Source organism: Lagopus leucura, unplaced genomic scaffold (assembly GCF_019238085.1).
Source record: "Lagopus leucura isolate 7727_CA_CO unplaced genomic scaffold, USGS_WTPT01 Super-Scaffold_810, whole genome shotgun sequence".
Taxonomy (NCBI): Eukaryota; Metazoa; Chordata; class Aves; order Galliformes; family Phasianidae; genus Lagopus; species Lagopus leucura.
Window position 1 is genome coordinate 8,838,479 of NW_024962261.1, and position 15,367 is coordinate 8,853,845.

Consider the following 15,367-nt stretch of genomic DNA (forward strand, 5'->3'; position numbering starts at 1 on the left):
CCAGCTCTGCTAGGGTTCCATTTCCCCCTTTGAGACAAGTGAGACCCATCTGCAGCCATCAGGCCACACACCAAGTAAACAGTCCCACAGTCAAAAAAGCTAAAATTCCTGCGATGGCACCAGCCTCTCAGCCACATATTTATCAGGTGGGTTTTCCTGGTCCTCCCTGCATACCTTGCTGCCACTGAAGGAATAGAGGAAAATACTCCTTCTCCATCAACAAAAAGCCCCAGTGCCCTCAGGCTTCTCTCAATGACTTCACCACTGCCAGCCTGAACTATCAGTAAGGGGTAACAATCAGACAGACGGACATGACTAGGGAGTCTCCTAGTAATGTTCCCAACTCAGGCCCCAGAGAGGCAGCACTCCTCCCTACAGGTACAGTCTAGCTGACATGACGTCTTCCATTCTCCTTAGAAGGGAGTCACCTATGACAATAATTTTTCTTTCCTTCTTAGCAGAAGCAGTCTTGAGGCATGGAGTCAGCCACTTCACCCTATACAACCTCCTGGGTGGACCTTCCATTGCATCCCCACTTTCCTCTCCCTCAAGTTTCAGAGCCTCAAACCTATTATGCAGGGTCACTTGGGGCATGGAGGTAGGTAGGGACAGGTTTTGTCTGTCTTGTTTGATATGAAGCTGGGACCTGTGTCCATTCCACCCCATCTCTTAGGTCTCCTCCCTCTACCAATGATAGAGGGCAGACGGTCCACCACTGTTTGGTATATATCACCCCTGTGCCTTACTTGCAGGTATGGCAGTGAGTTGATGCACACACTTACCTCCTGCTCACATTCCCTGATGTTTCTTAACCTCTCCACCTCCTCCTCGAGTTCTATCACCATACTGAACAGATCATTGCCCTGATCACACTTCAGACAGGTGGCATCCCTGCCACCCTTTACCAGCAGGGACAGATTCAGGTACTCACTGCAACCGGAGACCTGAACTGACACATTTTTGGGCAGGCTGTCTGGATTGACAGTATGCTGGCAAGAGCCTTTGGCCTTCTGGAGACCACAGTTAGATTTGTACTCTTGGGAGGGAGCCAATCGGTGAGCTGGTGTCCTCAGTGGGGACAGTGGGGAGGACTCACCTTGCTAGCACTCCCTGATTCAACGCCCTGCATGAAGTGCGCATGCCATGGCCTTCCGATGAGCCATGCCCAGTTGGCCCTCCTTCAAATGAAGGACAGTATGGACATTTACAACTGCTATACGCTGCCAAGATCTCCAGATGCTCAGTACCTTGAAGGAGCACACAGGCAGCATCTTCTTCCACAACAATGATGTTTGATGCTGTGGCTTACTATACAGCTACAAGAGTGTCTGTTTTTCCAACAGCATTAATTAATGAAAAAGGACTAAGAGAAGAAAAATATGTTTTGAAGAAGATCAAGAAAATGCTTAACACAATTGCTTACAAGAAGTAATCATCATCTGCTGACCTGAAAGATGACATCGCAGCATTCCTCAAAGCCAGAGTCAGGAGTCCTGCACCTTGACCAGTATCAGCCCAGAGTACTTAATTTTTGGCTAAACAAGTCTATTCTGACACATTATTCTCAACAATCCACTCCTTTTGCTTCGTAGTCACACTCCTTGAATTCTTAATGCTTCCAAGAACAAAACACTAACAGAGCCCTGAGTTGTACTAACTGGCTCAAATACACTGCAGACAGTAGCATCATATCAAACTAAACTCCTCTGTCCCCCAAAACTTATGTAGTCCTCAATTTATGCTATTTTTTAAAATATGACATTAAGAGTTTGCATCCAGCAGATCTTATGCTTCTAAGTAAATTTCAGGCAGCAGCTTGGACACAAAAACATAACCTGTAGCAACCTCTGCCATTAACTTTGATTAATAACAGCCGATTATCCTGAAAACATTCTTCACTAATAAAGCTACTCTTCTACAGCAAAATCAAGCTATTTCCTGAGGTCCTCACAAAAGTCTTCCAGAATAAGGAACACTTCATATTCTGTCAGATATCTCCTGGCAATCCAGAGGCCTTACGCCAAAACAATCTGGGGAAAGGTACTTTTCAGGTCATGGCATCTCTTTTTTTCTGCAGTCAAAAGAGCAAATGGGCTCTTCACCTTTACATTAGGTTTTCGAAATCAAAAGGACAAGGTAGAAGAGTGCTGAAATGCTTATTTGACATCTTCCTGAATCAAGACATGCTGCACAGCTTCCACTGCACCTTCTTAAAACCTGTACAGTATTTAATATAATCAGCAGATGCACGTCTACACAAAAGAAAAACTGGCCACTATTTGCAGGTGGAACAACAGAGTCGTCCATCTTCATAGCCAGAGATCCAAACATACTTGCTAACATCTTTGTTTCATCTGAGCAGCATACACAACAGCAGCAGACAGGTATGGAATTAATACTACATGAGTTTTGCTATGTTCATCTATATTGGAAAGTTTATAATTACAGCAACAATTGTGGAATCTGTATCTTACTTCTGCACCTGCATTAAAGGGCATCCTGAATTCTTTCCCCACCTCAATTCATTCTCTCTAAACCTGGCTTTAAATGGAAAAAGACTACTTGAAGCACATGAAAAAATGATACTAATAATAATTTGGGTGCTGAAGATAATGGACTTATTTTTGGAAGGTGAGAAGGCAAAGTCCTAAGAAACTTTGCAAAACTGCAGTGGTAAACCTATGCTTGCCTAGTTGCGAGCTAAGTTCCACCATTATTATCCCTCGTGAAGCTTTTCTTGCAGACCCGATTTCACTAGTGAACCACAAGCTGCTTCTCACTGTGTAAATTTTCCACTTGTAGAGGCAACCTCAGCTTGCATATTTATGCACACATAACAAGAGTATACTTAACACCATTTGTGTAAAGTACACCTCATCTTTACTGCCTGTATTAAAAGCACATGCAAATTGTTGCAATAAGTCATACATGGGCTTTGTTGAAGTGAAAGTGAAATGATGGGACCTTGAGCACAGACAAACTCTTGCATCCAAACCACAGATTTCTTCAGAGCTAATTTCCTTCTACTATAAAAGCAGGCCCAACCATTGAATGTTTATGTAGTAAGATTTCCAGCAGTTTCAAACTTACTCCAGGTGAAAACTAAGCACGCAGCTAATACACACACGCACTAGTGTGTTTTTTTTATGCCCCCAAAAATACAGAAACAATAAACCTCTCTTGCTATAATTATTTATCCAGAAGCAAAGACAAGTTAAAGGCAATCACACAAATCCTTTCACGATTACACACTAACAGGATCTACTGCTGCTTGGGTGAGGACATTCAAAGCAGGTACCCAGGGAATACCACAGCTTCAGCAGTTCACAGCACTGCCATCTCCAGGATGTCTCCAAATAATTCTAATGCCACTGCAGGCACGTGCTCAGATGTTTGCTGCCAGGAGCTGCCATCACATTCCTGCCACACTATCAAGCATCTGGAGAGTAACTCAGTTGGTATGAGGAGGTACAGAATTTGTTTAGAAGTTGGTTTAGAATTGCAATATTAATATTGATGTTCTTACACAGCTTTCTCCCATCTGTCTAATTACTTCATGCAAATTCCTTGACTGTTTATACATAAGGATTTTACCTTACCCTTTCAATTTCCTAGGGTAAACACAGTCTAAGAAAACTGGCCAACAGTAATATCCTTTATCCAACAGTACTAGCTGTTTTATTATCAATAAGCTAAAAGAAATCAGGCTTTTTATATCACCCACACTTGCAACTGTTTTTAAGTTTTATATAATAACCCTCCTCAACAAGCAGTTTAAGAATGGTTCGGTGTTATCCAGGTAACTGCACAGAATTTTCACTTCTGAAACCAATTTGTTTCAGCTGAAAACCTAAACACAAATTTGTTTCTACAACAGGTTGAAGAAGCTGCTGTCTAAAAATATTTTTGGCAATGCTTATTTCCTTAAGCTAGGGTTAGTTGTGTTAACAAGAAATACTAAAGCTCTGCTTTTCAAAGAGGCTTCCAGAGGCAGGCATTAAGCTTCAGCCACATCTGACTCCAACATGGGCCTGCACAGTTTCCCAGATCTTTCTGACAAAATACCCCCTCTCTATGAAGAGAAGTAGGAGAGGGACAGAACAGCAAATGGAAGAAAGAACACCAACAAAGAAAAATGAAATTGAGGGATAGAGTTCAAAGACAAAAAAGAAGGAAAATAAAGAAGAGAATTTATCCTACCAGAGACAGCACCTCTTGTCAGTCAAGACAAGAAACATTGCCTCCCAAAAAGAATCTGGCACCAGGACATAGCAGAAGTGATGGGGGAAGACCAAATCTGACCTGAGGTTAAAAAAAAAAAAAAAAAAAAAAGTTATGATCCAGATTTTTATTTTTAATTTTTTAAACTCAGTTTGTTGTTTCCTTCATATCTTGCAGGATGTTTAAAAGAAATTGATTATAAATTTATTATTTAAAAAACAAGTCTTTCTTTAGCTGTGTTGTCATTATGATAATGGAATGACCCAAATCAAAAGTGGAGAAGTATTTTCATGAAAAATGTGAAATTGTTTGAAAAATTAAATTGAAAACAAATCCAGACTACCAGCGTGCATGTAGTAATACATGAAAACAATGTATACCATTGAAATGTCCTCATGAGTAAAAAAACCTGTAACAGACTTGCACCTATAAATCTCACAGAAACAGGCACCACCACCACTACTGGTAGTTTGAGTAGAGATGCCTTTGAGAATGATGAACTCTCTACCTCATACTCTGCTGCAAAAGGGAGAAAATTGTTTCCCACGTCCAGATTTCCTGTTTGATTGCAATAAAGCTTAAAGAGATTGTCCCAGGTCTCCAATTACAAGTGGATACAAAATTAAGATAAAGTCTCCTAGAAGTTCCCAATAAAGCAATCAGGATTAAAAAAAAACAAAACATATTCATGAATTTCACTGCAGGGTAAGAAATAGGTAGTAAAAACAAGAATTCCAGTGTTTAGGTAAATTATACACTAAATATAATAAAAATCACATTTTAAGACCAAAAAAATACAAGTTTCACGAAACAAATCCAGCCTCCCTCTAACATCCACACTACATCTTGAACAAGTCTGGAAACATTCATACACATATATGTTTTGCCAAACACTTTGGAGGCTCCTGTGAGTTATATGCATACTTAAAAATTGAATTCCAAGTAAGAATGACTTCCAGTGGCAGAAATAATGCAAGCACCTGCAAGCTCCTCTGAATTACAGTTCTGAGACCTACGGATTAAGAGAAGTTACACAAAGATAGAAAGGCATATTAAAGATAAAGGCATTTTGATGATGATGCCCTGCAATTTTAACTCAGGACAGACCTTACTCATCAGCTTAACAAGTGTCAGTAACGTAAATAAAAGTTTTTAAACAGCTCAAAATTGAAGCCTTGTTTTATACATACTGTTCACCAGTAAAGCTATGGAACTTGCCTATCTTTTGTACTGAATTCAAAACAGTCCTACTTCATTGCATAGAAGTTATTATAACAACGCTACGCAAAGATGAAGGTACGGGTAACCACAAGAAAAATAAATACAGAATGACGATAGGAGTAAGTTCAAACTAGATGTTCGGGTGATGTTATGGGAAAGGTATAGGAACCAAAGAGATCATGAGGCTTGAGATACTCTGCTGCCACATTCAAACCTGAAACAGTCAAGAGACCTCTAGCATGATGCTTAATGTCAAATCCAAAGTTTTAACTGTTTGATCTGAATACTTGGCAGATTCAACCTACATTGAAATAGAATTCTTCCGTTTGTTTTACAACACATACCAACTGTATGTATATACAAACACCAGTTTTCACCACCCTTTTGAATTAATGGAGTATTATCTCATCTTATTAGAAAACTGAGATTACGGACTCACAAAGAAAGGAGTTATATGAGGTGAAATTTCTGCATGGTTAGAAATTGCATGTATGTTCCATGTTGCTAACATCACCCTGAGCTTTGAGTATCAATCTGAGATTGGCATGCACAGGCTGCAAACAGCGACATGAAATGCCGGTTCCATACAGGCGAGTGACATTCCTGCCTCCAATCAAGCTTGTAAATGTCTCCTCCATTATGCTAAATCTTCCAAGAACAAAAACTGAAAACTTAAAACATTGTTGATATTAAAATACAGATCAACCAAAGATCTGAATCTGTAGGAAATGTAGTCTTACACAACTATTTGTTCAGTGCACCATTCAGCAAAGAAACAACTAACTGCTATAATCATTAAATGTTATAATCACTGGTCTGCCTGAGCCTTTATTAATCACACACTTTTAAAAACTTGCATTGACAACAGTTTTTCTGATAGAAAGTGCTTTCAAGAAAAAAGCAGAAAGACTTCAGTGTGGCATAAATACTGGATTAACTTTTACAGTACTTCAAAGTGGTACAATTCTTCCCCTGAAACTGATGGAAACCAAAACACAAGGATTGAAATAGCAAGTCTACTAAATCCAGCTGCCCAATTTGAAATACCAAAGGATCCATTTTTCAGAGCATTTGATTTTCTATAGACAGGTGCATTTCCAAAGCATATCACTGAAGTTTTTACAGTTGCAGCTGCAAATGTCCAAATGCCCAAAGCTTGGATCAGGCCTTCACGAAATTAAGACCAGGAGCTAACAGCTACCTATGAACTGTCTCCTAAGTGATCTGCCACGCCTTCCACATGGACTGTGCAGAGAGAAAGGAAGTTGGGTTGCTCCAGTTCCCACAGAATTCAACCATTCTCTCTTCCTGCAGTGCCTCTACCTGCTCTCTCTCCACAGATCCAGAGCTATGCTCTAACATACAGCAGTCTCCTGCACACCCCAGAGGAGAATGGGGTAGCGATTGGGGGTAACACGTGGCTCTAACACGTCACTAAGCCTCACAGGTGCTCAAAGAAGGTGGAGTTAGTGCTGTCTGTGCAGCTGAATTCTGACACATCCCAACTCCTGAGGGCTCAACTGAGCACAGTTCCAGAGGTGTTGCTGTGTCCAGCTGCTTCGTGAATGTGTTAACCTTTTTTTGTATTAGTCATTGCTCAGTTTCTGAAGTTTTTAACTGTAACTGAAGTAAGACCTGCACAGCTGAGAGCAGTGACACAACTCACCCTCAAAGTTGTTCAGTATTAGGAGTGTAAACAGGCATAGCACTTGAAAAACTTTCTTTTTATTTAAGATGCATGAATTCTGTTTGTCCAGCCCCATTCATGCAACTTGCACAGTTCTCTAAACCTTCTCTGAATCCCTCCCAGCCACCATCAGCCCAAATTGAGTTAGCCACTGTCTTCTCCCCACAAATCCACCTAGTGATGGTAGAACTAGCACAGCTCTACACCAGTTTTTATTGCATAAGATAAGTCTGAGAGAAGTGGTCTGTCTTGCCACCTATTTTCAGAGGACCTTGTTCACACACTGCAGGGACACCAGCATACTGCTTCACATGCAATACTCTTCATAAACCAATAGACAGAAACTTTTTTTTTTTTTTATAATGAAAACATAGCTGCCTCAAAACTGAAGTAGTATCATGCTGGCTAAAATACCACTAACATCCCCAGCTCTTTTTATTATTAAATGCTGATTCAGCTTTTTGCTGAATACAAGAAATAGTTTAATAATAAAGCAAATTACTGTGTAACATTACTTTGCATCACATTTGCAGCTGTTTCCATTTAACATTAACTTATATTGTGTTCCAAACATGCTCCCACTAGATAAATTATCGCATTATGTGGATTTTCAGATACTGCACTATACTTTTAATTATGGTAACATGTTAGTGCATATGGAGTACAACTAACACTATGAAAACTTTGATTTATGCAGTTAGAAAACACTTTTTCGGAGTAACATCTTAGAGCAAATTTAGAAAACACACTGTTTCACGGTACATGCAAAACCGTCAACTCAATCTTGATTTATTTCCTACAAAACAGATCTAAATAACAGCAATAAATGAAAGAATTTGTTGTTACTCTGTGCTCCAGAACAGCAAAACTCCATGTTTGGAGATGAAACCGTAGTATTAAAATGCATTAGAAGGCACTAATTGTAAGAGAATCACACAAGCATTTCTTAATTAACAAATGCAGCGCTTCATTGACTGGATTGTTTTGATTATTTTGTAAGAAAGATGTGTAGTTCCACTACCTGAATTAAGGGTTTTGCCTACAAAAGCACATTAACTTTGCATTTGGTGGCACTTACATAATTGACGCTACATGAAATATTAGAAGATTTCTATCAGCTGCTGGGTGTTGTTTCCCTCTACAGAAATTTGTGGTATCCTGCAGCTCAAGTATGATACAGTTATTGCGTCATTTGGAGGGTCAGAAATCGGTTTGCAATGTTTTCCAAGACTTTATTATGGATAAAGTTTTACTAATGTTCTGTATGTGACCACACAGAAAACATCATTGGCCCAGACTCTTCCAACAAGTACTGCTACAAAACTGGACTTAACACTACCTTGATATTAACTATATTTCAAATGGTTGGCTCATGTAATTTTGTGCATTTCTATTTACCTTTCAACACAAATAAGGTACTTGACTCAAAGACATTCGTACACACACAGAAAAAAAAACTGACGGCACTGACTTTCTACTCCCTTTTGGGAGGAGTTTGAAGCCAGCAGGCAATTCCAGAACTCCACGGTGCCTGACAGTCACTGCTCTCCCTTTATATGTTATTAACGTCCAGGCCATGCTTCATGTGGAACTGGGATTAACTGCAGAGCTCTTCTGGTTCATAAGAAATGCTGATGAATGGGCACCACCATAAAAATCAAACAACACAAACACATGACTTCCACACTTGCTAGCTTTATGAAACTTAAAACATTTCCAAATGCAAATAAGAAACATGATGGAAGAGGGGCAGGGAGAAGAGGCACAAGGCATGCAATAGAGAATCACATGGTTCAGAGACTCCTTTTGGCACCACTGGGACAGGAAAACAGAATGGCCAGTAATGCTACAGCAATCTTGTTTCACCAAAAAAAGAGTGCAAAAGTCTTCTAATGATATCAATTGAAGTTACAGTTCTCTCCTTTTTCCTGTTCCGGGTGCTGCGCACCGCTGTACAAAAGAGCCATTACTCATGTATGTATACAGAAAGTAGATTTACAACAAGCAAGGTATTTTCTGCTGTGTGTTTCAGAATATAAGAATTCACCTGTCTGTTGCTTGGTAGTGTAGCTAAAGATTACACCACCACACTCTCCTAAACAGAGGGGCTAACCCAGAAACACAATGAATCACTCCTGAAAAGGCAATGACATGAAATCCAAGACCTGGGAGTGACCTCGTGTTGCATTCTACAAAACCAAAGGCAAGGAATAGCTAGTTCCTTAACACGCGTTACAGAACAAAGACAGTTTTAAAAAATTGGAAATGAGCAGCTATAGCAAAAGGAGGATAAACACTGATGATTACACTTGCCAGTAGCACCAGAAAGCTTCTGAAACACCAAAAGAACACTTAAAGAAAGAAGAACAATAACTGAAGTTAAATTTATATCTATTTTCATCAAGTGGGGAAAAACGTGAGCTCAGAGCTCACTGGTGAGAAGGAAGCACAGAGGAAAGGGGAATGGTGAGATTTTTTTTTCTGAAAGATAACAAATTTGATTTAAAACAAACATAGATGATTACACCAACAAAAACAGGCAAGAAACTCTAGTGGCATGTAAGCGTAGATGTTCATCAGATGCTTTGTGGCCTATTTAAGAGTACTTAAGATTCTGGAAGAGCAACTTCTCCAGCATTTACCCTTCTGGAAACATCCACTCTTATCAGACAACTGGTATAGTGTTCTAAACTATGTCAGGCACAACCAATAAATCGAGTTTGTAACTTTCAGAATGGGGCCCTCTTAGGGCAGAACACGGAAAAGGTGTGACTTACTGAAATAAAAACTTGCTATCCGAAGTCAGCTCCTCTCTACTAAGTCACACTGGATCAAAAATTTCAGTTACCAATGGCATTATACAGACCTGACGCAAGAATTACTTTTGTGCAAATATTTCACTTCAGGGGCTTCTGTATCTCTAATGGAATCAAGTCTGTAAGCCTCTTTTCCTATAAGTTGGAAAAGCATGCTTCCAGTATTAACAGAAGCTATCCCAGCCCTACAACAGAAGTCAACAGAAACAAAATACATGAAATAAACAGAGAACCAGTGAGAAACTATTTCAGTTTTTCAAAAAGAAGAAACACTGAAGAATCCCCTTCAGAAAGAAAACAATAGACCTGGTTTAGTTACAAATCACTCCCATCTAAACATCAACATACAAGCACAGGAACACTACTCTTGATGTAGCAACCAGAAACTGACACCCATTAGGCAAATGTACAATACAGACTTTACCGGAAATTCACCTGTAAAGAACCTTTTAGATTTTCTCTACTTGTACAGAAAGGCTGCTCAGGACGAAAGCATCTTTTCAGCAAATACCACAACCTTTTTCTTTAAAAAACAAACAAACAACGCATTCCACACACTTATCTCTGAAAAACACTAGCAAACAACAGGACATCACTTTGATAATTTTTACCTGTTCAATCTAGAAAAGCCTGTATCCTACTATTTATTGTACTTCAAAGAGAGTATCATGGATGCAAGCACCATAGACAGACTTATGGAGGTCATTATCACATAAGCTCACTAAAAAACTTTGTAACCAATCCTCATTTCACTTATTTTTTACCAGCTGAATTTTCGGCCACACACAGATCCAGCACCTTCACCTCCACCCTCTTGGGAAAAGATGTATTGCACACAGAAGAGAGGGAGCTGGGGAGGAGGAGGAAGAATGGGAAAGAGGATCTGGTGTTCACACAAAGTTTTTTCTAATCCAAGTAAGTACGAGCTTGTGGATGTGGGCAAAACAGTCACTTGTTCACACAAGTAAGTGTTCCTGTTTAGCAAGACGCATGTGAGATACTGAGATAGAAAACGTACACAGTGTCCTGTGGCCTGACAACAAGCTAGCAACATAATGCCAGCAACATTACCCACCAATACCAAGTTGTCCTACGGTGTTTCTGCCAAAATACGTTAGGAATAAATAAAGAGAAATGAGGTAGCAGAGAAAATGGAGACGGGGGTCAGAATAAGTTCCTAATATGGCAGAAAGTTACGCTTTCAGGTGACTAAGTGCAGCATAAAGAGCGTCTTCGTACTACCCTAGTACCTTACCTGCAGACAGGAAGGCTGCAAAAATAACAACAGCAGCCAAGCGACTTTCTCCGACACCACGCTCCGTTTTCCACAGCCCCCCTCCCAGCGCTCAGCCCTCCCTCGCCCTGCTCTTTGCGACTGACTTCCAGCAACTCTCGCACCGCCCCGCCCGCAACCGTACACGGCGGCACACGGGCAGCGCGCGGCACGCGATGACCTCCCGCACTCCCACAACACACGCCGCTACCCCTGGCGGCGGACACGTCGGCAGGCCGCCCCGCGCCCCCCGCAGGCCCGCCCATCGCGGCCGGGCCCCGCCGGGGGCAGAGGGGCCCTCGCGGCCGCCCGCCCTCGGACGCGGAGGAACGGCCTCCCCCCCACCCCAGACGGGCCCCGCTCCCGCGGCCGGAGGGCCCCACCGCAGGCCGCGCGGGTAGACGGCCCGTCACGGCCGCCTCCCTCCCATGACACTGCAGAGCGCGGCCCGGCCGCCGCCCTCCGCCGCCGGGGCCTCCTTCCGCCGCTGCCGGCTCCGCGGGCCCTCTCCCGGCGGCGACGGCGCCATGATGATCGGCCCGAGAGGGCGCCGCGCCGGGCCCCGGCGCCGGGCCGGGCCCCGCGCGCCCCGCGGCCTGCCGGCCCGCGCCGCTCACCTTCATGTCGGGACATCCTAGTCCGGAGGCGGCGGCCCAGGCCCGTTCCGGGGCTCCCGCGGGCTGCTTGGGCGCCGCTGCGGCCTGGCCCCCCGCCGCCACCACTGCCGCCACCACCGCCGCCGCCGCGCGCACGGAGCTCCGGTGCGAGGGGAGCGGATCCGGGGGGAGGGCCGAAAGGGGGCAAATATACAAGAGACGGCGAGGAGCCGGCCTCCCTCCCCTCCTCCCGCTCCTCCTCCCTCCCTCCTTCGCTTCGCGGGGGGCGGATCCGGCGGCGGCGGCTTCCCGGGCGCCGTGACACGGTGACTCCGGGCCCCGCCGGCTCCAGGCGCCGCCCCCTGCCCGCTCCCCTCCGCCCCGCCCGCTGCCGCAGCGACGGCGGCGGCGGGACCGCCCGCCTGCGCCGCGCTGGAGCGCTGCCGGCCCCTTCCTCCTGCTCCAGGAGGAAGAGGAAATGCTCTGCCGGGCCCTCCGGCACCGCCCAGCGGCGCCGAAGCGCGGGGCGGCGGTCCTGGTGCTTGCGCTGCCGGGCGCGCCAGCTGGGGCGGCCACCGGGAAGAGTGGCCGGAGCCGGGGGGAGCGCGAGTGCGGATCGGTCGAGGCCTTTCTAAAGGGAAAAGTAGTAATAATGATAATAATAATAAAAGCCAGGACCAGCGCGCATGCTCCGAGCAGGTTTTCCTATCGCTTATTGTTACTCGTTGAAGCAGTTTGGGGAGCTCGCTGTTGGCTGGGAGTCGCAAGGTCGTTCCCTTTCCACCCCTGAACCCCGTTCTTTGGTTCGGGTTCTTTTTTTGATCTTCTGCCACGATCAGGCAGGACAAGCGTGTCTGCCAAAAGTGTGCACCGGCTGGGCCAAAGAGAGGCAGGCCGTATTTGCTGAGTGTCGCTGAAGTCCAGCTCCATTTTTCCATGCACACAGAACTTTTTGTACTGTCACGTTTGATGTCAGTCCTTTCATATAGTCTTGGGATGAGTAGTACATACATGACTTGGCCATGCTACTTCCTGGTTGAGAGGAACGTGGTGTGTACCAAGCAACCTGCTGCCATGCTGCCTTTCTCATCACGATTTTCCTCTTTTTTATACAGATTTCTTCCTGAACAGCACAGTCTTTCCTTCTGTCTCTTTGTACCTGCTTCTCTTTTCCTCTGCATTTTCAGGTCCTACTCTGCTCTGGACTCTCCTCTGTCCAACACCTCCATTTTCACAGAATTGTTAAGGTTGGAAAAGACCTCTAAAATCACAACACCCAACCATCATCCCACCTCCACCAAGCCCACCAACCACATCCACACAGCTCTTGAACACCTCTAGGGACGGTGACTCCCCCATGTCCCTGGACAGCCTGTGTCACTGCCTCACCGCTCTTTGTGAAAAGAAGTATTTCCTCATATCCAACCTGAACCTCCTCTAGTACAACTTGAGGTCATTGCCTCTCATCCCATCACTGTTACCTGGGAGAAAAGGCTGAGCCCCACCTCACCACAACCTCTTTTCAGGCGTTTGTAGAGGGTGATAAGGTCTCCCTTAAGCTTCCTCCAGACAGAACAGTCCCAGGTCCCTCAGCCATTACAGATCCTTCACATCTTTGTTGTCCTCATAGAATCATAGAATCACAAGATTGGAAAGGACCTGCAAGATCATCTAGTTCAATCATCCTCCCATCACCATTACTACCACGAGCTACTAAACCATATCTTTTACCACCTATCCAGACTATCCTCTTGAACACTGCCAGGGACAGCCACTCTACCACCTCCCTGGGCAGCCATTCTAGTACCTAACCGCTCTATGAGAGACAAAGTTCTTCCTTATGTCTAATTTAAACCTCCTTTGGTACAACTTGCGGCCATTTTCTTGGGTCCTGTTTGTTGCCTGGGAGAAGAGGCCAAACCCCTCTTCATCACAGCCTCCCTTCAGGAAGTTGTAGAGTGCAGTGACATCTCTCCTGAGCCTCCTCTTCTCCAGACTGAACAATCCCAGCTCCCTCAGCCGCGCCTTGTAAGATTTGTGCTCCAGACCCCTCATGAGTTTTGTTGTTCCAGATCCTCAATGTCTTGTATTGAGGGGCCTGAAACTGAACAGAGTACTCGAGGTGCAAGCCCAACTGGTGACTCACTCATTGTCCTCCTGCTCCCTGCTCAGGGTTTTGCATCCCACTCCCTCCTCCTGCTGTCCTGCACATTCACCTGCCTATGAAGAAATTCACAGTTCACCCCCAGTTTCCCTGCTGCACACCACATTGTACCACAGCCCACTTATGTCTGCCCTGGTTCTGCAACCCCTGTATGTTCACATCAGTGAACATTCGACCTGTTCTGAGGCCCCCACAGGCCCAAAGGCCAGAAAAAGCGAACTATCAGACAGGGTGAAATGGCCAGTAAGTGCTGAAAGGAAAAAGTGCCAGCCTCATGTTTTGTACCAACCTATGCTAGTCATGTGGTACCTTTGCTTTTCTCCTTCACGTACGTACACACGGAGCAGGCTGCCCAGAGAGGCTGTGGGTGCCCCATCCCTGGAGGTACTCAAGGCCAGGTTGGATGCATTGTGATCTGGTGGCAAGGGGTTGGAACTGTAGGAGTTTTAAGGTCCCTTCCAATCCAAACTATGCTATGATTTCATAATTCTCTGATACTCTGTCTGTTTCTACCTTTGCTTTACCTATCTGCAATGTGATAACTGCCGTGCCTACTGAGAGCATCCACTCTGCCTAAAACAATGCAGCACTCTCATTAGAAACAAACAATACCTCTGCATGAAGAAGCTGAGTACTCTTTTGCCTGAAGAGAGAGAAAACAAGGGGAGAGTCAGTGACATGGCAAAGTCTGCAAGTGAGACACAGCTGAAGAGAAATCTGCAAATGTCATGAATCTCACTAGGAAACTGAAAGGGGCACCTCCAAGCCTGAGTGGGGGGTGAAACTGTGCCCATCTTGTCAGCTTTCCAGAGCAACAATGGGGCAATGAGTCCTGTTTCTACTACTTTATTTTAGCACCAGCAATTTTAAATGCAATTGGCAATCATCTCGCTCCGATGCAAAATACAGACCATCAGCTGCTCTCGGTCAATGCTGCCCTTCAGTTCCTAGAAGAGCCCTGGAGCACACTGCCCTGCAAGATGCTAGCTCTAGTGGCTGGCAACAGCTTGTCAGATTATGCCCCACTCTGAGCACCACACTGCTGCTTGGTTTATGCTTGGTTTTATGCTTTTACCAGTAAGCTGGCCTTCAGCAGAAGGATCTCCCCTCCATATGTCTGTAAAACACAGACTGCAAAGCGGGCATTGCAGGGCACCTGAAGGCTTTGGTTTAGTCTCAGTTTGAAGAGGGCTGACCACCTCATATGTCCACACTCCAGTTACTAGGAGTTGGGCTTTAATCACATGGATGACCCTTGAGTGCATGTGGTCAAGTGTGTGGTAGGGAGCTCCTTTTCACACAGTCTTTCTGAAACATTCCTGTAGCCTGCTAGAGAAAAGCAGAATTATTCATTGCACATATGTAGCAGTATATAACTTGTATGTTGCA

General features: G+C 44.4%; 1 protein-coding gene across 1 annotated transcript in view; it reads right to left on the reverse strand.

The window, feature by feature from the left end:
* The window catches only part of KCMF1 (potassium channel modulatory factor 1), a 53,129-nt gene extending 41,216 nt beyond the window's left edge, over positions 1-11,913 (reverse strand). The window contains exon 1 of the mRNA XM_042866117.1: positions 11,836-11,913. Coding sequence (XP_042722051.1) covers positions 11,836-11,851 — 16 coding nt within the window. The 5' untranslated portion in view covers positions 11,852-11,913. The remainder of the gene's footprint in view (positions 1-11,835) is intronic.
* Between the last annotated feature and the right edge of the window lie 3,454 nt (positions 11,914-15,367).